The sequence below is a fragment of the Chelon labrosus genome, assembly GCF_963514085.1.
Source record: "Chelon labrosus genome assembly, contig: SCAFFOLD_123, whole genome shotgun sequence".
NCBI lineage: Eukaryota > Metazoa > Chordata > Actinopteri > Mugiliformes > Mugilidae > Chelon > Chelon labrosus.
In genome coordinates, this window is record NW_028181645.1 from 56,990 (window position 1) to 83,801 (window position 26,812).

At 47.6% G+C, this 26,812-nt stretch overlaps 1 protein-coding gene across 1 annotated transcript; it reads left to right on the top strand.

The window, feature by feature from the left end:
* Positions 1 to 2,482: 2,482 nt before the first annotated feature.
* LOC311509830 (cadherin-7-like) lies at positions 2,483 to 23,253 on the top strand (the record flags this gene model as incomplete). The annotated part of the gene is made up of 18 exons (XM_084575266.1): positions 2,483 to 3,090; positions 12,256 to 12,550; positions 12,891 to 13,010; positions 14,283 to 14,450; positions 14,621 to 14,808; positions 15,095 to 15,348; positions 15,417 to 15,553; positions 15,628 to 15,749; positions 16,822 to 17,183; positions 17,306 to 17,527; positions 17,571 to 17,675; positions 18,171 to 18,369; positions 19,638 to 19,879; positions 19,947 to 20,120; positions 20,207 to 20,432; positions 22,081 to 22,198; positions 22,283 to 22,531; positions 22,694 to 23,253. The coding sequence occupies exons 1-18, from the start codon at positions 2,872 to 2,874 to the stop codon at positions 23,251 to 23,253; spliced, it is 3,960 nt and encodes a 1,319-aa protein (XP_084431392.1). The 5' UTR covers positions 2,483 to 2,871.
* Positions 23,254 to 26,812: the final 3,559 nt, after the last annotated feature.

Genomic DNA, 26,812 nt, shown 5'->3' on the forward strand with positions numbered 1-26,812 from the left:
TCTGTGTGTTACTCTGTGTGTACTGTGTGTACTGTGTGTGTTATGACGTGTGTGTACTGTGTGTGTTACTCTGTGTGTACTGTGTGTGTTACTGTGTGTGTACTGTGTGTGTTACTGTGTGTGTTACTCTGTGTGTTACTCTGTGTGTACTGTGTGTGTTACTCTGTGTGTACTGTGTGTACTGTGTGTGTTATGACGTGTGTGTACTGTGTGTGTTACTCTGTGTGTACTGTGTGTGTTACTGTGTGTGTACTGTGTGTGTTACTGTGTGTGTTACTCTGTGTGTTACTCTGTGTGTACTGTGTGTGTTACTCTGTGTGTACTGTGTGTGTTATGACGTGTGCGTTATAATTTGTGTGTTGCCTGCAGCAGCGGCAGCAGTTTCCTTCTATGTGTGTCGGACCAACACCTGAGCTCAGATCAGCTTCAGGCCATCAGAGATCAGAACACCTGAGACTCCTCTGATGCTCCGCCCCCTGCACACCTGCAGATACTCAGATGATGTGTTCAGGTGCAGTAGGGACAAACTGTGAGATGTCGAGTCATTCCTCTGCTTCAAAGAGTCTTTCAGACAAAGGACCAGAGACAGGACCAGAGACAGAACCAGAGACAGAGCCAGACACAGAACCAGACACAGAACCAGACACAGAACCAGACACAGAACCAGCGACAGAGCCAGACACAGAACCAGACACAGAACCAGACACAGGACCAGCGACAGAGCCAGACACAGAACCAGACACAGAACCAGCGACAGAGCCAGACACAGAACCAGACACAGGACCAGCGACAGAACGAGACACAGGACAAGACACAGGACCAGAGACAGGGCCAGACACAGAACCAGACACAGGACCAGAGACAGAACCAGACACAGGACAAGACACAGGACCAGAGACAGGGCCAGACACAGAACCAGACACAGGACCAGAGACAGGACCAGAGACAGAACCAGACACAGAACCAGACACAGAACCAGACACAGGACCAGAGACAGAGCCAGACACAGGACCAGCGACAGAACGAGACACAGAACCAGACACAGAACCAGACACAGAACCAGAGACAGGGCCAGACACAGGACAAGACACAGGACCAGAGACAGGGCCAGACACAGAACCAGACACAGGACCAGAGACAGAACCAGAGACAGGACCAGAGACAAAACCAGATACAGGACCAGAGACAGAACCAGACACAGGACCAGACACAGGACCAGACACAGGACCAGCGATAGGACCAGACACAGAACCAGACACAGGACCAGAGACAGAGCCAGACACAGGACCAGACACAGAACCAGAGACAGAACCAGACACAGAACCAGACACAGGACAAGAGACAGAGCCAGACACAGGACAAGAGACAGAGCCAGACACAGGACCAGCGACAGAACCAGACACAGGACCAGAGACAGAACCAGACACAGAACCCCCCCCCCCCCCACTACCCTTCACAGGACAAGAAGTTGCAGAGAATGAATGAATGAATGAATGAATGAATGAATTACTAGAATAATAAAAGTGTTGCTGTGAAGGAGTTTTCCTTCTTCTGTCTATGTAGACTGATCTAAAATGATCTGATTGTCCTCCTGTCTCGTCGACACGCATTTTGATCCATGTATGTCCATGTGGAGAGACAGAGACAGAGACAAAGATAAAACACTCTGGGTTTCTTCTTCTTCTCCTCTAAGATGAACCTCCTGCAGCTTGTCTGGTATTTGTCCTTTCTGTCCTGCTGTCCAACGGAAAGGTCGAGGATTCGGCTTCATACCGAGCCCTGCAGGAGCTCATCAGTCCTCCTCTAGTCTCTTTTAGTGTCCTCTAGTCTCCTCTGATTTCCTCTGATGTCCTCTAGTCTCCTCTGGTCTCCTATAGTGTCTTCTATTCGGCACTGTCCAAATCTCCTGGACAAACTGGACAGAGTGGACAGTTTATCTTTGTCATTTTGACTCAGTCCAGGTCATAAACCAACAGTGGAGCTGAAAGCTGAGCTATTTAATCTGGATCAAATGTCGGCAGATTACAGCGACACATTTCAGAGCATCAGGATTTATCTCTTCACATGTGATGAACTCTGAGATAAAACGGACAGAGTGGACAGAACAGTAGAATGTAATAATAATAATAATAATAATAATTTTGGTGTTTTAAGTGAATCCTGTTTGAGGCTAAAGATGCTCAAAGATTTATGAAACTCACCCATGTGTGAATGAGAGCTGATGTCTCATGAGACTCTTCTCTCCCTTCCTAATGGGGGAGGAGCTGACTCCCCCCTCCAGCTGAACATTTGCAGGATTCAAACAGAGATCAGAGATCAGAGATCAGCGGCTGCTTCTCATTTCATTCTCCAGGAGTCAACAGGATCAATAACCAGAGAACCAGCAGCTCAACGGTAAATCTTCTACTTTCTATCAGATCTGAGATGTTTTAGTGGAGCAGAGTCATCGGGAGGAGCTGCAGGTTAATAACAGACACATTTTAACATCAGCACATCTAACCAGTTTATATTTTATATCTTGTTTACTCAGTAAGAAATTAACACATTCAGTATAAATCAAATGTGACAGAAACAACAGCAATAAAAAAGCAGCTGTACAGGAGATTTTTTATCTTTTAGTGTATGTCTACAGCTTAAGGTATTTTATATTATGAAGAAGATTTTGCTGCTTTGAATGTGATTGAAACTAAAAGCTTGACACTTGAAGCTTGTATATTATATTTTATTATATTATATTATATTCAGTAAATCTTTGTGTTTGTCTCAAAGGGCTGATGAGCACTGGACAGAGTGGACAGAGTGTAAAGACTGATTTCTTTGCCGTCTCTGCCTCTGACAGTATATTTTCGTTGGACATCATCCGTCTCAGAGATGAACTGTCTCTGTGATCTGAGCGTGCTCAGTTTGTTTGTCCTGTACCTGTGGGAGGAGTCAGGCTGCAGAGCGATGACGCTGAACTCGGTCCTCCTTCCCCACAAGTCCAGAAGAACTGAGGTCCATTTCCCCCAGAGGACGAGGAGAAGCTGGGTCTGGAACCAGTTCTTCATTCTGGAGGAGTACACAGGAGATGAGCCTTTGTACATCGGAAAGGTAACGATCAAAACTGATTACTGTTTGATTACTGATTGACAGGATCACTGATCCAACGGAACTTCACATAGCCCTGGTCTTGGTCCAGGTCAAGTGTTAGTCCTGGTCCCAGTTATGGTCCTCGTCCTGGTAAACCAGGTTCTGGTCCTTGTCCTGGTCAAGTGTTAGTCCTGGTCCTGATACTGATCCTGGTGTTGGTTTTGGTCCAGGTTTCACAACGCTAGTATCAACTTTCAGACCGTCCAGGTAGCCAGGGACAGGAGAAGAGGAGGTCTTTCCCTTTTAGTTAACAACAGGTGGTGTAACTCTGACCACATCGAGACCAAGGAACATGCTGCTCTGATAATGAACTGTTGGCGGTGGAGCTCTGGACATATTTATCACCGTGACTGTTTACATCCCAGCCTCTGATAACCCAACGACGCATGTAACGTCACTCATGGCATCATTGATAGACGGCAAACTAAAAACCCAAATACTCTGATAGTAATGTCAGGTTACTTGAGAATAAGAATAAGAAAAACCTTTATTAGTCCCGCAATGGGGAAATTGCAGTTTACAACAGCTTACAGAAAAGGCAGAATAAAAAATAACAAGAGCAAAAAGAGTAGCTTATAAAAGATAAATAATGAAATAGAATACGGTAAAAATATTGCACGGATTGAATTGTAAAATATTACATAGACTGGTGTCAAACTGCTGTTTTGGAGTTTTTACACCTTGTGGTGTAATACGATACTTCAACCATGTCTCCAACACTGACCAACTTCACACAGTATGTTGACTCACACTGGACTTGCTTTATGCTAATGTGAAGGATGCAAACAGCATTAACGCCATTCTGAACGCCAAGAACTGTGAGGAGATGATCACTGAGGTCAAAGAGAAGTATAGGAGGAAGCTGGAGGGGAAACCCCAGCAGGACAATGTGTGGGTGGTGTGGAGAGGAGAGATTTGACACAGCAGCCTCCACCCAGCCCCCACAAGCCCATCTATGAGCTGCCATTAACATCAACAACGGCATCACCATTCCTTCTCCTGCCCCTAGTAATGTCCCTGCTCCCCCAAACGTCACCTCCACTAACTGCCCTCTCCAAGAGCACAGTAGCAACCCTTGTCCAATGACAACCACGATGACTTGCTACACAGCTGACCAGCTGAGAAGATGTCTGATGAGACTCCATGTATGGAAGGCTGTAGACCCAGATGGCGTCTGCCCCGGGGTGCTTAGGGCCTGTGTCCCCCTGCTGGTCTTCAATATGAACCTGAATCTTCAGGGGGTACCTGTGCTGTGGAAGGCATTCTGCCTCATGCTCCAGCAGCCCCAAAGACCTCCCACATCATGAAGACCCCTGAGAGACTTGTTCTGGAACAGGTGTGGGACATGGTCGACACCCACCTGGACCCATTCCATTTGCCTACCAGAGTCGAGGATGCCACCATCTTCGTCTCAACGGTGCATATGCTTACCTGGAAAATCTGTGAGCACTGTGATGGTCACATTCTTTGACTTTTCCAGTGCTTTTAACACCATCAGGCCGACTCCTTTGGGTGAGAACCTCAAAGCTATGCAGGTTGATGCCCCCCTGGTGTCCTAGATCATTGACTAGCACAGTATGTGCGGCTGCAATACGGTGCATCAGACAGGGTGGTCAGCAGTACTGGGGCTCCACAGGGGACAGTCCTCTTCCTCTTCAACTGCTCCATCTCCACCACGGACTTAAAATACCAGACAGAGTCCTGCCACCTTCAGAAGTTTTCTGATGACTCTGCAGTAGTAGGATGTATCAGTGATGGTGAGGAGGTATAGTACAGAACGGTGGGAAACTTTGTCACATGATGCAAGGACAACTTCCTTCAGCTGAATGTGACAAAGTCAAAAGAACTGGTTGTGGACATGAGGAGGAAAAATGCTTCGGTGGAGATCACCGTGGACAACTCCCCCCACCCACTCCACATCACACTGGCCAGTCAGGAGAACCTAAGAACACGTGTTTTTTATTGTCGTTCCAAAACATGAAATGGAACAAAACTAAGTCCTGAGGTCCAGTCACAGCACAACAGAAAAACAAGAGTATAAATGATCATTCTAACAAAGCACAAACAACAAAAAATAGATAAATTAAAGCTGCAAGCAGCGTTGAACGGGCCATCGCACCCAACCCTGTCGGGGACCGGCAACGGTGGGGTTACTGCAGTTCTCAGGGGATACACTGGAGTAACAATGCACCATGGCACAATGCACAGTCTGTCCATCATGAATATTTTTCAATTTAATTCAATTCAATTTTATTTATATAGCGTCAATAACAATACAAATCGTCTCAAGACGCTTTACAAAAACCCGGCCTGAAACCCCCAGAGCAGCCTGAAGGAGACGGTGGCAGGAAAAACTCCCTTTTAACAGGAAGAAACCTTGAACAGAACCAGAACCAGCTCATATGGAGGGACCCATCTGGGCCAGCTGGGTATATACAGTGTACATCATCTGTGACAGCTGTAAGTCTTGGCTGTTTTGAATGTTTTCTCTCTGTGGCATCAAAGTATGTTAAAACAGCTTCAAAGACACACACCCACACACACAACACACAACACACAGATAGAGAACCCATCAGAGAGAAATGCTATGGATCCATGTGCTGGATGAAGTAGCACACTACTTGAAATGATGCCAGAATTAAGGAGACTGTCCGTCATTTCACTTTCACAACCAGAACAGCCCCAAATTTCAACGAAAACTCACAACTTTCGCAGTAAGTCATCATGACAAGTGTAAGTCTGTCCTGACAAAATTGGAAGTGAATCCAATCACCCTGACAGTAACAGCAGGTCACACTACAAACACACTACAAAAGAAGACATTTCCTGTTTATAATAGGTGGCGCTACAATAATTGTATGAATATTGACATATGGATGTGTGCAGTTAGGGACCATTAACAATACTGTAAAGTTTGACGCAGTTTGGATAAAGTATGGCTGAATTACAGCATGTTTAATGCAACTTCCTGTTTCATGGCGAGTCATGGAACTTTGAGGGGCCAGAACGGCCACGCCCCTTCAACAAAAAGTCAAAAACTTATGTGAGTTTCCTTCGCCTTTCTTTCAACAACTTATTTCCAACTTTTGAAGTCAATCTGGTAAGGCATCAAGCCTGGAAGTATAAAACTACAAACAAAAAATATATCCAATTTTCACAGTTTAAGTCAAATAACATTCTTCCTGTTGGGTTTACAATATGGCTCCAATCGACTTTTTGTGCGTCCTGGGATGTTACATATGTGTGCAAATTTTCAGATTTTTAGGCACAACAGGCTTCAGGGGCTGGACCGTAGATGGCGCTACAGAGCCATTTTGCCACGCCCGTGCTCAAGACCCTCACAGATTAAAACTTCCGGGCGAACGAAGGCGTCTGCAAATTTTCAGGACTTTTCGTGCATGTTTATGCACAAATAAAGCAGAGGAAAGAGGCGGAAAGGACGAAAACAATAGGGTCCTTGCAACTCCCGTTGCATGGCCCAATTGGGCCCCTGCTACTTTGTTGTTTGGGCCCTAATCATATCGAAGCAAAGACAAAAACAGGAGTTCATTGAGCATACCTAGTATTAATAAATAAATACATGTGTAACTGTACAGATATGGCGCAAGAAACAGAGTCCTCAGTAACCAGACTACACCAGACTACACCAGACTACATCAGACTACACCAGACTACATCAGACTACAACAGACTACATCAGACTACATCAGACTGCAACAGACTACAACAGACTACAACAGACTGCACCAGACTACATCAGACTGCACCAGACTGCATCAGACTACAACAGACTACAACAGACTACATCAGACTACATCAGACTGCGCCAGACTACATCAGACTACAACAGACTACAACAGACTACACCAGACTACATCAGACTACATCAGACTACAACAGACTACATCAGACTACAACAGACTACACCAGACTACATCAGACTGCACCAGACTACATCAGACTACAACAGACTACAACAGACTACATCAGACTACATCAGACTACAACAGACTACATCAGACTACAACAGACTACAACAGACTACATCAGACTACATCAGACTACACCAGACAACATCAGACTGCACCAGACTACAACAGACTACAACAGACTACATCAGACTTCAACAGACTACATCAGACTACACCAGACTACAACAGACTAAATCAGACTACACCAGACTACAGCAGACCACATCAGACTACAACAGACTACATCAGACTACAACAGACTACAACAGACTACACCAGACTACAACAGACTACATCAGACTACACCAGACTACAACAGACTAAATCAGACTACACCAGACAACATCAGACTACACCAGACTACATCAGACTGCAACAGACTAAATCAGACTACAACAGACTACACCAGACTAAATCAGACTACAACAGACTACATCAGACTACAACAGACTACACCAGACTACACCAGACTACAACAGACTACATCAGACTGCATCAGACTACAACAGACTAAATCAGACTACAACAGACTACATCAGACTACAACAGACTAAATCAGACTACAACAGACTACATCAGACTACAACAGACTACAACAGACTAAATCAGACTACATAAGACTACATCAGACTATATCAGACTAAAACAGACTAAAACAGACTACATCAGACTACAACAGACTACAACAGACTACATCAGACTACACCAGACTACATCAGACTACAACAGACTACAACAGACTACATCAGACTACAACAGACTACATCAGACTACAACAGACTACACCAGACTAAATCAGACTACATAAGACTACATCAGACTATATCAGACTAAAACAGACTAAAACAGACTACATCAGACTACAACAGACTACAACAGACTACATCAGACTACACCGGACTACATCAGACTACAACAGACTGCAACAGACTGCACCAGACTACAACAGACTACACCAGACTACATCAGACTACACCAGACTACAACAGACTACACCAGACTACAACAGACTAAATCAGACTACAACAGACTACATCAGACTACACCAGACTACATCAGACTACATCAGACTACACCAGACTACATCAGACTGCACCAGACTACAACAGACTACATCAGACTACATCAGACTGCACCAGACTACAACAGACTACAACAGACTACACCAGACTACACCAGACTAAATCAGACTACACCAGACAACAGCAGACTGCATCAGACTACATCAGACTACAACAGACTAAATCAGACTACAACAGACTACATCAGACTACAACAGACTACAACAGACTAAATCAGACTACATCAGACTACATCAGACTACAACAGACTAAATCAGACTACAACAGACTACATCAGACTACAACAGACTACAACAGACTACATCAGACTACAACAGACTACATCAGACTACAACAGACTACAACAGACTACATCAGACTACAACAGACTACATCAGACTACAACAGACTACACCACACTACATCAGACTGCATCAGACTGCACCAGACTACAGACTACACCAGACTACACCGGACTACATCGGACTACACCAGACTACATCAGACTACAACAGACTACAACAGGCTACACCAGACTACATCAGACTGCATCAGACTACAACAGACTACATCAGACTACACCAGACTACAAAAGACTACATCAGACTACAACAGACTAAATCAGACTACAACAGACTACATCAGACTACAACAGACTACACCAGACTACATCAGACTACAACAGACTAAATCAGACTACAACAGACTACATCAGACTACAACAGACTAAATCAGACTACAACAGACTACATCAGACTACAACAGACTACAACAGACTAAATCAGAATACATCAGACTACATCAGACTGCAACAGACTAAATCAGACTACAACAGACTACATCAGACTACAACAGACTACATCAGACTACAACAGACTACAACAGACTAAATCAGACTACATAAGACTACATCAGACTATATCAGACTAAAACAGACTAAAACAGACTACATCAGACTACAACAGACTACAACAGACTACATCAGACTACACCAGACTACATCAGACTACAACAGACTACAACAGACTACATCAGACTACAACAGACTACATCAGACTACAACAGACTACACCAGACTAAATCAGACTACATAAGACTACATCAGACTATATCAGACTAAAACAGACTAAAACAGACTACATCAGACTACAACAGACTACAACAGACTACATCAGACTACACCGGACTACATCAGACTACAACAGACTACAACAGACTGCACCAGACTACAACAGACTACACCAGACTACATCAGACTACACCAGACTACAACAGACTACACCAGACTACAACAGACTAAATCACACTACAACAGACTACATCAGACTACACCAGACTACATCAGACTACATCAGACTACACCAGACTACATCAGACTGCACCAGACTACAACAGACTACATCAGACTACATCAGACTGCACCAGACTACATCAGACTACAACAGACTACACCAGACTACAACAGACTACAACAGACTACACCAGACTACACCAGACTAAATCAGACTACACCAGACAACAGCAGACTGCATCAGACTACATCAGACTACAACAGACTAAATCAGACTACAACAGACTACATCAGACTACAACAGACTACAACAGACTAAATCAGACTACATCAGACTACATCAGACTACATCAGACTACAACAGACTAAATCAGACTACAACAGACTACAACAGACTACATCAGACTACAACAGACTACATCAGACTACAACAGACTACAACAGACTACAACAGACTACATCAGACTACAACAGACTACATCAGACTACAACAGACTACACCACACTACATCAGACTGCATCAGACTGCACCAGACTACAGACTACACCAGACTACACCGGACTACATCGGACTACACCAGACTACATCAGACTACAACAGACTACAACAGGCTACACCAGACTACATCAGACTGCATCAGACTACAACAGACTACATCAGACTACACCAGACTACAACAGACTACATCAGACTACAACAGACTAAATCAGACTACAACAGACTACATCAGACTACAACAGACTACACCAGACTACATCAGACTACAACAGACTAAATCAGACTACAACAGACTACATCAGACTACAACAGACTAAATCAGACTACAACAGACTACATCAGACTACAACAGACTACAACAGACTAAATCAGACTACATCAGACTACATCAGACTACAACAGACTAAATCAGACTACAACAGACTACATCAGACTACAACAGACTACATCAGACTACATCAGACTACATCAGACTACAACAGACTACACCACACTACATCAGACTGCATCAGACTACATCAGACTGCATCAGACTGCACCAGACTACAGACTACACCAGACTACACCGGACTACATCGGACTACAACTGACTACACCAGACTACATCAGACTACAACGGACTACATCAGACTACAACAGACTAAATCAGACTAAATCAGACTACATCAGACTACAACGGACTAAATCCGACTGCACCAGACTACAACAGACTACATCAGACTACAACAGACTAAATCAGACTACAACAGACTAAATCAGACTACATCAGACTACAACAGACTAAATCAGACTACAACAGACTACACCAGACTAAATCAGACTACAACAGACTACATCAGACTACACCAGACTACATCAGACTACACCAGACTACATCAGACTACAACAGACTAAATCAGACAACACCAGACTACATCAGACTACATCAGACTACAACAGACTACAACAGACTAAATCAGACTACACCAGACTACAGCAGACTACATCAGACTACAACAGACTACATCAGACTGCAACAGACTAAATCAGACTACAACAGACTACACCAGACTAAATCAGACTACAACAGACTACATCAGACTACAACAGACTACACCAGACTACACCAGACTACAACAGACTACATCAGACTACATCAGACTACAACAGACTAAATCAGACTACAACAGACTACATCAGACTACATCAGACTACAACAGACTACATCAGACTACAACAGACTACAACAGACTAAATCAGACTACATCAGACTACAACAGACTAAATCAGACTACAACAGACTACATCAGACTACAACAGACTACATCAGACTACACCAGACTAAATCAGACTACATCAGACTTCAACAGACTACAACAGACTACATCAGACTACAACAGACTACATCAGACTGCATCAGACTACAACAGACTACACCAGACTGCATCAGACTGCACCAGACTACAGACTACACCAGACTACACCGGACTACATCGGACTACAACTGACTACATCAGACTACAACAGACTACATCAGACTGCATCAGACTACAACAGACTACACCAGACTGCATCAGACTGCACCAGACTACAGACTACACCAGACTACACCGGACTACATCGGACTACAACTGACTACATCAGACTACACCAGACTACATCAGACTACAACAGACTACACCAGACTACACCAGACTACACCAGACTGCATCAGACTGCATCAGACTACAACAGACTACACCAGACTACATCAGACTACACCAGACTACAACAGACTACATCAGACTACAACAGACTACACCAGACTACAACAGACTGCATCAGACTGCATCAGACTGCACCAGACTACAACAGACTACACCAGACTACATCAGACTACACCAGACTACAACAGACTACATCAGACTACAACAGACTACACCAGACTACAACAGACTAAATCAGACTACATCAGATGACAACGGACTAAATCAGACTGCACCAGACTACAACAGGCTACATCAAACTACAACAGACTACACCAGACTACATCAGACTACATCAGACTACAACAGACTAAATCAGACTACACCAGACTACACCAGACTACAACAGGCTACATCAAACTACAACAGACTACACCAGACTACATCAGACTACACCAGACTAAATCAGACTACAACAGACTACATCAGACTACACCAGACTACATCAGACTACAACAGACTACATCAGACTACATCAGACTACAACAGACTACAAATGTTTTATAGTCAACAGCTGATGGTCTGTCTCTAGTGGTCTAACTGTTTGTCTCTGATGGTCTAACTGCTCGTGTCCCACCAGCTTCACTCTGATGTGGACAAAGGTGACGGTCAGGTGAGATATGTCCTGAGTGGTGAAGGAGCAATGTCTGTCTTCACCGTCGATGAGGACACAGGGGACATCCACGCAGTCAAAAGACTGGACCGGGAACAGCAGGCCTACTACTCCCTGAGAGCTCAGGCTAGAGACAGAAACACCAACTCTTTGATTGAACCCGAGTCCAAGTTCATCATCAAAGTTCAGGACATCAACGACAATGAGCCCAAGTTCTTGGACGGACCGTACTCTGCTCAGGTCGCTGAGCAGTGTCCTGTAGGTGAGTCTAGAACCACTCCTATCCCCTGGACCTCAATAACTGTTAGTAGAGGTTTTAACCAGTGTCATTCACCTTCACTGAGACATCTGCAGCATCTGGGATGAACTATTCACTCCACAGCCACTGACTAAGAGGCTAAATGTAGGACACTGATTTTCTCAAAATAGACTCCTACCTTACTTCTACCTTAGACCAGTAACTAATCAGTCTCAGACACACTATCTAGTCTCGTCCTCAGAGGTAGATAGATTTGTTTGAAATGTTTATTCTATCTTTTTTAAATAAATAAATAAATAATAATAAAGTTTGATTTTGAATCATTGTGGGGGTTTTTCTTCAGGGACGTCTGTGGTGACAGTGGTGGCGACCGATGCTGATGATCCAACTTATGGAAACTCTGCCAGACTGGTTTACAGCATCCTGCAGGGTCAGCCATACTTCTCTGTGGAGCCAAGGACAGGTGAGAAGACACCTGAACACATCACCTCAACACATCACCTGTACACATCACCTCAACACATCACCTGTACACATCACCTCAACACATCACCTGAACACAACACCTGTACACATCACCTATACACATCACCTCAACACATCACCTGTACACATCACCTCAACACATCACCTGTACACATCACCTGTACACATCACCTCAACACATCACCTGTACACATCAGCTGAACACATCACCTGTACACATCACCTGTACACATCACCTCAACACATCACCTGTACACATCACCTCAACACATCACCTATACACATCACCTGTACACATCACCTCAACACATCACCTCAACACATCACCTCAACACATCAGCTGAACACATCACCTGTACACATCACCTCAACACATCACCTCAACACATCACCTGTACACATCACCTCTACACATCACCTCAACACATCACCTGTACACATCACCTCTACACATCACCTCAACACATCAGCTGAACACATCACCTGTACACATCACCTCAACACATCACCTATACACATCACCTCAACACATCACCTGTACACATCACCTCAACACATCACCTCAAAACAACACCTGTACACATCACCTGTACACATCACCTCAACACATCACCTGTACACATCACCTCAACACATCACCTCAACACATCACCTGTACACATCACCTGTACACATCACCTCAACACATCAGCTGAACACATCACCTCAACACAACACCTGTACACATCACCTCAACACATCACCTCAACACATCACCTATACACATCACCTCAACACATCAGCTGAACACATCACCTGTACACATCACCTCAACACATCAGCTGAACACATCACCTGTACACATCACCTGAACACATCACCTGTACACATCACCTCAACACATCAGCTGAACACAACACCTGTACACATCACCTCAACACAGCTCCCTCCAAGCAGCAGACATGAAGCTGTAAATGGAGTTCATGAGAGGAGATAATGTAGATCAGATGAACACTTCAAACTGAACTCATCACACACATCTGCTTTCAGCAAACTCAGTTGGACCAGTTTTTTATTGATCAGCTGGATAATGAGTGATGTTGATAGACAAATGTGAAGGATAATGAGATGAGTTTGTGACAATAATAAGCGTCAAATTTGATGATCAAATCTTTTCACCTGGTGTCTCTACATCTGAACGTCTTTGTCACATCCAGCCTGTTGAATTTGGATCATCTTACTGGTCTGTCATTCTGAGCCTGTTCTCAAGGTGTGGTGCGGACGGCTCTACCGGACATGGACCGAGAGGTGCGAGACCGTTACCTGCTTGTCATCCAGGCCAAAGACATGATTGGTCAGATGGGAGGTCTGTCGGGAACAACGTCTGTCACCGTGACTCTGACGGACGTCAACGACAACCCTCCTCGCTTCCCTCACAGTGAGTCCAGCCTCTGACTTTTAGCTGGGATGTCATGGAGACAATGAGACAATGAGATGTAGACTACAACCTGACGTTCTGAGCTACCGAAACTGGCTAGGACTCTTCTACAGGAGTCCTCCTCTTTCCTGTCCTTGTGACTTTGAATGTGTCCTCACCTGTGTCCTCAGAGAATTACCAATTCAGTGTGCCAGAGTCTGTACCGGAGTTCGCTGTGGTCGCTAAGATCAAAGCTCTGGATCTGGATATCGGTCCCAACGCTGAGATAGACTACAGGATCCTGGATGGAGATGAACTGGAAATGTTCAAGATCGTCACCGATCCAGAGTCACAGGAAGGTTTGGTCACCCTCTACAAGGTACTGGTAGAAGTCTTTGTCTCTGGAGACCACAGAAATGTTCTTATTGTGATATTTTAATATTTTGATGAATTAATGGGGTCAAACTCCCCGATCCAGGTCTTGGGACATCTCCGTCGTGTCAGTGTTTCTGTGACGGTCCTAGGGGAGGATTTCTGCTGATGATTCAGATTTGTGTGTGTTAAAAGGCTCTGTAACTCCATGGGATAATGTTTCTGTCAGACCTCCAGGTGATCACATCCCTCATGTCGCTGATGCTCAGTAACTTCCTCCTCATTCTCCACAGACTCTGGATTTTGAAACCAGGTCCAGCTACACTCTACGTGTCGAGGCGTCCAATCACTTTGTGGACACTCGTTATCTGTCGGCGGGACATTTCAGCGACATGGTGGCAGTACAGCTGCTGGTGGAGGACGTGGATGAGCCCCCAGTCTTCGTGTCCTCTGTCAGTCACATGGTGGTTTCTGAGGACGCTGTGGTTGGATCAGATGTGGGATCAGTTTCAGCTCATGATCCCGACACTTCCACCAATCCTGTCAGGTAAGTCGAGTCGAGACCAGAGTAAGCAACTTTTAGGCCAGATCCTAAGAGCAGGTGTGTGCTGGCAGGTACACCATCGACAGGATGTCCGACTTGGAGCGTTACTTTGACATTGATTGCAGTTCAGGTGTAATCAGAACAAACCGACGTCTGGACAGAGAGACCAGCGCTCTGCACAACATCACCGTTGTTGCCACGGAGACCTGTAAGACACCATGTGAATTTTTTTAGTTGACTGTGTGTGACAGGTAGATGACAGGTGATGTCTCTGTATCTCAGTGGATCCGTCTCAGGTGGGAAAAGCTGTGGTTCTGGTCTCTGTGACAGACGTTAACGACAATCCTCCGAGCTTCGCTATCAAGGACCAAGCGTTCGTCTGCGAGGACACACGACCTGGACAGGTAGAGCTCACCTGTGAATAATGAGATAATTAAAATAATGTTTCTCCACTGACATAACTGAACAATCAGCAGACTGTGGTGACATGGAGGGTGGAGTTAAAGGGTTGATGGTCTCAACCTCATTAAGAAGGCAAGGAATTCCACAAAGTAACCCTGACAAGGCAAACCTGTGAAGTGAAAACCATTTCAGGTGACTACATCATGAAGCTCATTGAGAGAAGTCCAAGGGTTTGCAGCGCTTTCAACAAAGCAAAGGGTGGTTACTCTGAGGACTCTAAGATATGAATCATATTTAGTTATCTCACACTTTTTTGTTTACTACATAATTCCATATGTGTTCATTCATAGTTTTGATGTTTTCAGTGAGAATCTACAACGTAAATAATCATGAAAATAAAGAAAAAACATTAAATGAGAGGGTGTGTCCAAACTTTTGACTGGTAGTGTACAGTCCTACTGTATTAAGAGCGATCATTAAAGAAGAAAGAGCAGCAGTATGGTCTCCAGTCTTGTGTCCTGACCGACACTCAGTGGTGAGCGGTAGTTATTGCACGTACTACACCAGCACAGACTAGATAGGTGATTCCTCACCTACGGCCACTGACCTGACATAAATAATCTGAGTTATTTACATATATCAGTGAAATCTGCTTTAATCTGTGTCTGTTTTTTATCCAAACGTCCAGTCAGTTAATCCGGTGTCACATGTAGATAAGAACGACATTCCATTTGTTCACGTGCTTTAATGTTGAATAGCAGTGAAATGACAATAATCAAACATGTCATGAGCAGCTGAATGTGCCGCTATGTTTACATCTCAGACTTGTTAACCACTTCCTGTTTCCTGTTTCCTGTTTCCTGTTTCATTACGTGCAACAACATAAAGGACCGTAGTGCAATATTCCCTATCTCCCCCCGAGCCCTGAACATGTCTAAAGAAAGGCTGAAAGAAAACAGAATCGAATGGGCGGCCGTAAACACATAACCAAACATATAACCAAAGTGCATAACATCAACATAATGCCCACAGAACCCACAGGTAGGTTAACCCATAGAATAGTCCTTGTGCCAGGCAGGCACACTGGTCATCCTGCCGGACCTGCGCAGGACCGCCGCCGGCGGCGCCGCCACGGTGGGCTCCAATGGGGGAGGAGCCACAGGGGCCGCAGAGGCCGGCAGTGATGCACGAGGGACGTCCCGACCCGACGTGTCCCGATCCCGCCCTGCTGGTGCGACAGAAGTGGGCCGCGTGCTGCGCCGGGGAGAGCCCGCTGATGGCGGCGGTGGTGGAGTTGGCCCTGCCACCGTAACGGGCGTCATGGGGCCGCTCACAAGGCCAGGCAGTCGTGACACCACAACAGGTGACGGCACGGTGGCGCGAGCTGCCAGATCGTCAAAGATCGACCGGGGTGGTGGCTGGTCATTGCGAACTGGGTAGAGCTTGCGCAGGAATCTCCGGTTCCGAAGTGTGACCCTGCCTGACCCGTCAATCTTGACCACGTACTGATCATGCTGACGTACCTCCACGACACTGCCCGTTCTGTCCCACTTGTTAGGGTGGGGTCCCGTCTGGTTCTGTACGCGGACCATGGCCCCCACCTTGAGAGGTGGGAGGCGTTTGGTGTGTTCCGCCAAGGCGTCAGCTGTGCGGATGTGGCGTTTGCGGAGGGCTTCCTCTCTCGCCGTCAGCGTCTCACGCCAAGTCTCGTGTGGCCTGTACCTCCCAGGGGCTATTGGGATGAAATCCCGTATCGGACGGCCGAAGACACACATCGCAGGTGATATCTTTGTGTCAGGGTCCGGTGTATTGCGGTATTGCAGTATCGCCCTCTGTACAGCGTCGGTGTCGAGTTCACCCTTCGGGCCTGTGTTGTCGGTGATGAGCCGCTTCATCGTCTTCACCCCAATTTCTGCACGGCAGTTGCTGTGAGGGAAGGCCACCGATGAGAGACGGTGGTGCACGCCCCATCTGTGCAGGAAAGACCTGGTCTCGGCGGAGGTGAATTCTGGCCCCCCATCTGATGCAAGCTCCTCAGGCGTCCCATACGTGGCACGACGTAGGTGGCATATGAGATCGGTAGCGCCACCCGCCGACCTGGAGATAATTGGCCAGTTCGAGTAGCGGTCCACTATCACGAGGTAGTGTATACCCCTGTGCATGAAAAAGTCAGAACACACCGCCTGGAAGGGGTAAATGGCCGGGATGGGCGGGGTCGGTGGCGCCGCAGGCTGTGAGGGTGCCATCCGGTGGCAGTGTTCGCAGCCGTTCCGAGTGGTGCTGATGTCAGCCGACATGCCAGGCCAGAACACAGAGGATTCTGCGCGGGCAGTCATCATCGAGACACCCTGGTGGGCAGCGTGAAGGGCGCTCAGTACCTCGTGGCGAAGTGAGGGTGGTATGACTACCCTATCTTTGTACAGGACCACCCCGTCTGCCGACGTGATGTCCTCGCGGTACTGGTGGAAGCCACGAATCGCTTCCGGCATCCCGATCCTCGACTCAGGAAAGCCATCCACCGCCATTTCCTCCAACATGCGCATGTCGCTGTCGCTGCTGGTGGCCTCCTTGACGCGGTCCCATGTCACTGACTGCAGTGACTCGAGGCCTGCAGCACACCATGTCAGGTCGCCCTCCTCACTGTCGTCGACCTCTGGCTCAGTCTGGCGTAGGAGAGGCAGCACATCAGCATATACGCAGGGTGAGGGGTGGGTAACCACGGCGGCATTGTCGTCCGGGAGGTCCATGAGCGTTGGGCGCGAGGAGCCAACTGGCCTGCGTGACATGGCATCCGCGGCTCTGTTCCTCATGCCCGGGACGTGTATGATGCGGAAGCGATAACGCAGGGTCTTTTCCTTGAGGTTCCTGAGGCGGGGGTTGGGTATGTCATCAAGCGCCCTGTCACCAAGGAGCTTCAACAGCGGCTTGTGGTCGACTGCCACAATTAGGTCCCTGCAGCCCAACACAAAGTAGCGGGCCTTGTCCAAGGCGTCCACTACTGCCAGCGCTTCGCCCTCTATGGGCGCATATCTGGACTCAGCTGCATGCGTGAACCTGCTGCCGACCAGGGTCACCTTCCACCCGTCGGTGCAGCAGAAAGGCCGGACCGGTGCGCATCGACAGTGCTTCTGAAATAGCCAGAAGCCGACGCCCTCCTTTGACCAGTCCGTGGCGAGGCATGTTGGCTTGGACTTATCGAAGATGCGGACGCCATGCACGATCTCCTGAACGATCGCCTCCTTCGACTCACGGAATAAGTCCTCTAGCTCCGGGGACCATTCGAAGCGTATCCCACTCTGCAAGAGCTTCCGGAATGGTTGCATACGTTCAGCCATACTGAAGGCGTAGGCCACCTGGTTGACCAGTCCGAACCATGATCTGATGTCAGTGATGTTACGAGGTCGTGGAAAGTCACGGATTGCCTCCAGGTAACGGTTGCATGGTCGCACATCAGTCGTAGTGATCGTGAAGCCCGCAAAGTCCACCATAGGTGCGCTGAAGACGAACTTCTCCGGGTTGAGGATGATTCCGTTCCGGCCGCATACATCCAGCCATTGTATCGCCTGGAAGTAGCTCTCCTTGATTGTGTCAGCCCATAGCAGTGTGTCGTCCACGCACTTAGTCTTGTTGCCAATGTCCGAGACTACCTCGTCGTACCGTCGTGAGTAACCGTCCCCCGACGCCAAATAACCTTGTGGGGCCGAGAGGTACCGGTAGCGCCCCCACGGTGTGATGAAGGTCGTTTTGTGGCGGTCGTCCTCGTGCAGCGGGACACTGTGGTAGCCGTTCCAAGCATCAAACACAGTTTTGCGTTTTCCACTGGGTACTTGTCTCGCCTGATGAAACGGGGATTGCGTGTGGTGGGTCTCGCGGAACGCGTGTTTGTTCAGGGCTTGGAAGTCAACGGTGCGTCGTGGCTTGCCATTCTTCTTCGCGCAGATCACCATGCGGTGACACCACGTCACTGGCGTACCAACGGGTACTTCCTCCAGCACACCAAGGCGAACGTCCTGGTCGAGGCCCGCTTTCACTTCATCTTGCCAGTGTATGGCCACAGGGATGGGGGTGTGATAGGCGATTGGCGTCGCATCCTCATCAAGCATGAGACGGAGCGGCGGGCCGGACATCCTGGGTAGGGGCTGGTGAGGGCACGTATTGAATGTGCTCTGAGCGTACGTTCTGAGTAAGTGCTCCCGCAGTGCTTCTCTGTTAGCCTCCGTCGCTGGCATGGGGAGCATGGTCGGCTTGGCCGGCGGCTCTGCACGTTGCGGGCAGTCGCATTCCGAGGTCGCCAGGTTGACCTCCCCAAGCGTCGGGAACTTGTCCGAGATCATGCCCAGGTCCACGCAGGCTGAGCGAGAGAGGAATATACGGTCTGAGGTGTCCGTCACATATGCAATCTGGCGCGTCTCCAATCTCCGTGCGTCACCGCTGTTACCGGCGAACCTGACGACCACAGCTCCGAGAATCCGTATTCCCCCATTGTTCGCGGCCTTCATTGTCATGGACACGGGAATAAGGTCCTCTGTACACAGGCCCATCTGTTGGGCGACCTTGACGCCAATCAGGCAGCTCTGGCACCCTGTGTCAGCCATAGCAGGCAGGGTCACTGCGCGGGTGCGTCTCTGAAGGTCGAGACCCAGCGCTTTGTAATCTTCACGTTCGATGGTGAGGGTGAGGTTGATGTACGGCTGTGGGTTGGATGGGCGCTTCATCCACTTGTCACACATGTCGTCATATAGGTGGTGAGCGAGGGGGAGCGTGCGTAGCTGGTTGCTTGCGCTGGTCACAGTGAGCGTGCATAGCTCAATGAAGGCAGCTGTCTGCTGCTCGTTGCACACCCCGTCCGTCTCCTCGGATGGGGGCCTAGACAGCCGGCCACCCAGGCAGACCCTGTCGAGGTGGTTCTGACGGTTACACTTTCGGCACGTCTTGCCATACCCAGAGCACTCGGCACGTCTGATGCGCCACTGAGGCGTTTTGCCATGGCCCACCTCACCACAGTAGATGCACGTGCCTTCGGGCTTGGGCTTCGATTTCTCCGGTTTGGTGCCCGCCCTAGCGCGAACGTCCTGCTGCTTCCCCCGTCGATACGAGCTGCTAATCGTGTCTGTGCTCTGAGGGTCGAGCAGGCGTGACGCTGAGCGCTTCCCAGACTCCTTGGCTTCAATGTACTCTATCATGTCCTTCAATGGCATGTCCTGATTTTTCTCGCCAAGCAGATCCAGCTGTATTTCCTGGTCCGCTATGCCACGGGCAATCACGTCGCGTAGTATTTCTTCCGTAAAGTCATTGACTTGGTCACACCCCACCTTAGTGCACTTCATCTCATATTTACATGTGTCAGCCTGTCCTTTCAAGCGGGCATGGAACGATCTGATGGGCTCCTCATGTCCCTGTCTCATGTTAGATAAGGCCACTCGAGCCACCATAATGTTCTCTGCACGGACGGCGAGTGCCTTCATGGCGGCTAGGACATCTCTCTCGTCACTGTCCACTAGGCTCTTGCCTGCCGCGCGGGTGAGGTCTTTTCTCAGATCCTCCTCACAGCACTCTAGCAGTTGTGTGACAACATCGGATCCAGTAAGCTTAGTGCCTCTCTTGTACTCACCCCAGCGGGTTATGAAGTACGACCATGTCTCGGCCGTTCCAGCTAAAGCTATGGAGGGGCGCCTGAGTTTCTCCATCTTTGCATTCGCGCCCGGCTCCCGGGGGGCGGCAGCGTGCGTGGTGGCGTGTATGTTCAGCATAGCCACTACCACCGCTGCCTCTGCGTGTGTGGCTGAATAGTTACAGTCTTCAATCGGGCAACGTGCATTCACAGGCGCCATCAGCGCAATTAATCCGTGGAATTATTCCGTAAAACAGATTTCAAAAAGAACGCATCAAAGTCCTCCTTTTTTTTTTTTTTTTTTTTTCTGACGGATGCGTGATTCAGGTTCCCGGGTAGCGTTACTAGCCAAACTTTTCTCCGTTCACTCACGCATTAATTTGTGTCCGTTTTCAGTGCTGGCGATCTCTGCTTGCTGCATCCAGTTGTTTGATTATAGATAAGAACGACATTCCATTTGTTCACGTGCTTTAATGTTGAATAGCAGTGAAATGACAATAATCAAACATGTCATGAGCAGCTGAATGTGCCGCTATGTTTACATCTCAGACTTGTTAACCACTTCCTGTTTCCTGTTTCCTGTTTCCTGTTTCATTACGTGCAACAACATAAAGGACCGTAGTGCAATATTCCCTAACATGACTAGGATCAACCAGTGAAACCAGTCTGTTTTTAACTGAAGAATGGTCATGTGATCCTAATATTTGATCTCTGACCTCCAGATCATTGGGACTCTGAGTGCTGTGGATCCAGATCAACCAGAGGATGGGCATCACTTCCTGTTTACTGCGGCTGTTGAGCACGCTGGGAATGTCAACTTCAGCCTGAGAGACAACAAAGGTACAGTCTACCAGGTCCTCATCTGAATAATGTTTATCATCTGAGAGACACTCAGCGTCTCCTCTTCTGTCCATTTGTCCTCAGACAACACTGCATCTGTTCTGACCCGACGTACCGGGTTCCTTCAGCGGGATCGGCCTGTCCACTTCCTGTCAGTGGTAATCTCAGATGGTGGCCATCCATCCCTCAGCAGCACCAACACATTAACCATCACTGTCTGCCACTGTGATCTCCATGGAAACCGTCTCCACTGCAGCCCGGAGAAGTGGATGCTACCAGACAGCCTGAGGACAGCCACCGCTGTCCTCATCACCTGTGTCTTCACGCTGCTAGGTAAGACCTGAGATGTGATGTTTTTAGGCTGACGCTGTGGGTTGGGGTTAGGGTCAGTTACTCTGACTGACTTACCTGTTGTCTCTTCAACCTTCACATCACACATCTGAACTGTAAAGAATAAAACATGGTCTTGACTCCACCCCCATCCTGTCTTCTCAGGTATCACCATGATAACCGCCATCAGACAGAGGAGGAGGGAGCCTGTGGTGATGAACGATGATCGAGACATCCGTGAGAACATTGTCCGTTATGATGATGAAGGTGGAGGAGAGGAGGACACCGAGGCCTTCGACATGTCTGCCCTGAGACACCGGAACCACTCTCAATCAGTTTTTGTCTCCGTGACGATGAAGGTCAGGACAGATAAAGACCGGCTGATCCAGGAGTTTATCAGGGACCGGCTCCAGCATGTGGATCTGGACCTGACGGCGCCCCCCTATGACTCTCTGCAGACCTACGCCTTCGAGGGTAGCGGATCAGCAGCCGAGTCGCTCAGCTCGTTAGACTCATTAACCTCGTTAACCTTGTTAACCTCAGACCAGAGCTATGATTTCCTGACAGGGTGGGGACCAAGCTTCAGGAGGCTAGCAGACCTCTATGGTCACCAGGAGGGGGGAGGCGCCTTGACAGGGGACAGGGTCATCCTGGACCAGACTGTGGCAGGAGGGTTCCTGGGACCCAGCATGCTTCTGCCAACCAGAGATACTGAGTCTCCATGAGGACAGAACCAGCTGCTGTTCTAAACATCAGCATCCAGATGTTTTCTCTTCATTATCAAACACATTATTATTATTTATTAACAGACACCATTCATCACTGTCATCAGTAACTCCATCAGCTCTCTGTCTAAACCATGTATATAAACATGGACAAAGTGTCTCCACAAAGGAAGTGGAGTGACTCTTTGTTACCGGGGATACGGGCGGCGCAATCTTGTGAGTTTGGATCCAGAGTCTGATCAGTATGGTCTGAGGGCGGAGCCACGTCGAGCCGTGATATTGATGCCCCGCCCACACTTCCTCCAGACTCACTCATGTTTTAGTTTAATTAATACTACGCTCTGCTCTACCTCCACCTGTTACAAGGAGACGTTGGATCGTACACTGATTTATTTATCTTTTCCAACTCTCACGGCCCTATGGGGTAGCTTCATGGAGCGGTTGGCATGGCAACTTGTAGTCATCATGATGTCACATCCCGTTTCTATAGTGTTGAATAACTAAAGCGAAACTTAGTAAAATTGACACTTGAACATTCATCAACATTATATTGTGTTTTAGTTTGGCCCAAGTCCCGCCCACTAACATGGAGGGGGTGGAGCTTATGACCTATACTGCAGCCAGACACCAGGGGGAGCTCTACTGGATTTGGCTTAATTTTACAGGAGCTGTTCCACCATCCATCTTTATACTGACTGTGATCTAAACCTTTCATCCATTAATTCTCTGGATTATGGCTCTGTTCTCATATCTGTACTCTGGTCAGTGTCTCATTCTTCAGATCATCTGATTCTGTTCAGGATTTTGTCTGATTGTTAATGATATTCTAAATAAAACTGGGTTGACTGAACAGTGAAAGGTTCTGGTTCTGGTTCTGGTTCTCCTGGTTCAGTTTGTCAGTAGTTTATAATAATATAAATGAAGGACATTAACTTCTCACAAGGTCCCGGGTTCTAATCCAGGCCGACTGGTTCCTTTCTGTGTGTAGTCTGCATGTTCTCCCTGTGTCTGCGTGGGTTCTCTCCAGGTTCTCCAGCTTCCTCCCACCGTCCAAAGACATGCTGGTTAGGTTCATTGGTCCTTATTCTTATCATCCTTATTCACAGCCTTGTCACCTCTTTTTTGTTTGGATTTTTTATTTTTTACTATTTTATTCCCGATTATTTTTCTTAAATTCTTGTATATTCGTTACTTTAGCTGTACAGTTATAGATAGCCTTTTTTGTTTTGATTGTTTGTTTTGTTTTTCCACACTTTTGTTGCGTTTTGTGGGGTCTGTCTCCGGTTCGCGTTTTGGTCGTTTTGGTGATCAACTGTTTTATTTATTTTTTTTCTGCTGGTTGCCATCGGCGAGGCCTATTTCACTGCTGTTGGACTTGCTGTCTGCTTGTGTGGTGGGAGCTGTGTTGGACTCGAGCTTGCTGGTGTCTCTCCTTTTCCATCCTGACGCTGGGCCAAAATAACGTCAGTATCAGGTAGTTTTCGAGTCTAGCGGTTGCTGCTCGTACAACACCTGCTCGGAGACTCCCTGGAATTGGTCATCGCTGCTGCTACCTCAGCTGGCAAAGTGGACACAGGACAACCTGGGCTCAGCTTGTCCCTGCCATCGTGAAGTGCATCTGGGAAGTCTGAAACCACCCATCGCCCCTGCCGCAGAGTTGGAAGTCCTTGTAGCTAGCATCCTGGCTACGCGGCTAAAAACAACCTGCACTTCTTCCACGCTGTCGCCGGCACCACCACTATGTTGAGTTACACCCCCAACCAGCTGATGAATCTCAACAGTTTTTTCACTCCACCATGCACTGCAGTGATTAAGCAACTTGGACTTCTCCGCCGCCCACGCTACATCCATAGAAGTTCCCGCAGAAAGTTTGTCTGCTCACAGACAAGTCCTACCATCCCGGTCCATCCCGGTCCATGCATACGTCATCAGAGCGCTGTCTCCCACCGGATAAGTAGTTTGGACGTCTCCATGGCAACACCTCTCAGTGAGCTAAATGGGAAACGCGGAGTGGATTTCAGTCTGCTACGGCCAGTGCAAAGACCTGTTGCATCATCAAGTAGCAAAATTGAACTCTTAAATGCACAGTCTATTACAAACAAATCCTGCCTTATTCATGACCATATCCTGGATAAACGTCTGGATTATATGTGCATTACAGAGACCTGGCACCCACCAAATACTTTTTCCTCTTTAAATGAGAGCTGTCCCCAGGGATATAGCTACCTCCAGAAAGCTCGCAGCACAGGACGCGGTGGCGGCCTGTCAGTTATCTATCGCAGCGATCTGGAGCTATCTCTGCAACCATTACCTGAACTGTCTTCATTTGAATGCCTTGCATTTAAATCTAAGTCCCCTTCCCCTGTGCTGTTCCTCCTCATTTACCGACCACCAAAACCAAACCCGTCATTTATCACTGAGATGTCAGATCTTTTCACAACTTTCTGCACATCCTCTGCCGATGTCATAATTTTAGGTGATCTGAACATCCACGTTGACACCCCCTCCTCCCCTTTTGCAGCTGAATTTCTTCAGATACTGGACTGTTTTAATTTAAAACAACTTGTTGATGTCCCCACGCACACCAGGGGACACACCTTGGACCTGGTCATTACAAATTCTGCCCCTCTCACCAACCTGCAGGTGTATGACCTAGGTGTGTCTGATCACAAGGCCATTTCTATGGATCTGCAATCCCCATCCAGCCTCTCCAAGCCTAAGCGGAATATCTGTTTCAGAAACCTAAAAAACATAAACCCAGAACTCTTGGCAGCAGACTTTCAACATCTTTCCACACACTTTTCATCAGCCGATGAAGCAGTGGACTACTACAACAGCCATCTGAGCAGCCTCCTGGACCTCCATGCCCCTGTTAAAACCAGAACAGTCACCTTCACCCGCTCAGCTCCCTGGTTCACAGATGGGCTTCGTAAGATGAAGGCAGCAGGGCGAGTCCTTGAGCGGCGCTTCAAAGCCTCTGGCCTCACTGTCCACAAACAAATGTACCGGGTGCAACAGCAAAAATATGCTCAGTCCCTCAAAGATGCAAGGTCACAGTTTTACTCCGATGCCATCAGAAACAGTCCAGGAAATTCCAAGCAGCTTTTTTCCACCGTAAATCACCTTCTCAAACCACAACCCCCTCCACTTACTGCCACTACAGAAGAGCAGTGCAATAAATTCATGGATTTTTTCACATCAAAAATTGCACATATTCGCTCTGCCCTTTTTGGTCCTCCCACCCAAACTGTTCCTACAGCGTATACTGTCTCACAACCCCTAATCTGCTTTCCTGTGGTTTCATCAGAAGAGGTGCAGAACATCATCAGGAAGATGAAATCCTCGACCTGTCCTCTGGACCCTCTCCCAACCTCCCTGGTGAAAACCCATATCACTGTCCTAACCCCCCTGATCACCGCTATTATAAATCATTCCCTCCAAACTGGTCACGTTCCCCCTGCCTTAAAAAATGCCATAATCAGACCATTACTCAAAAAACCCACTCTTGATCCGGACGTCCTATCCAACTATAGGCCCATTTCTAATCTCCCCTTCATAT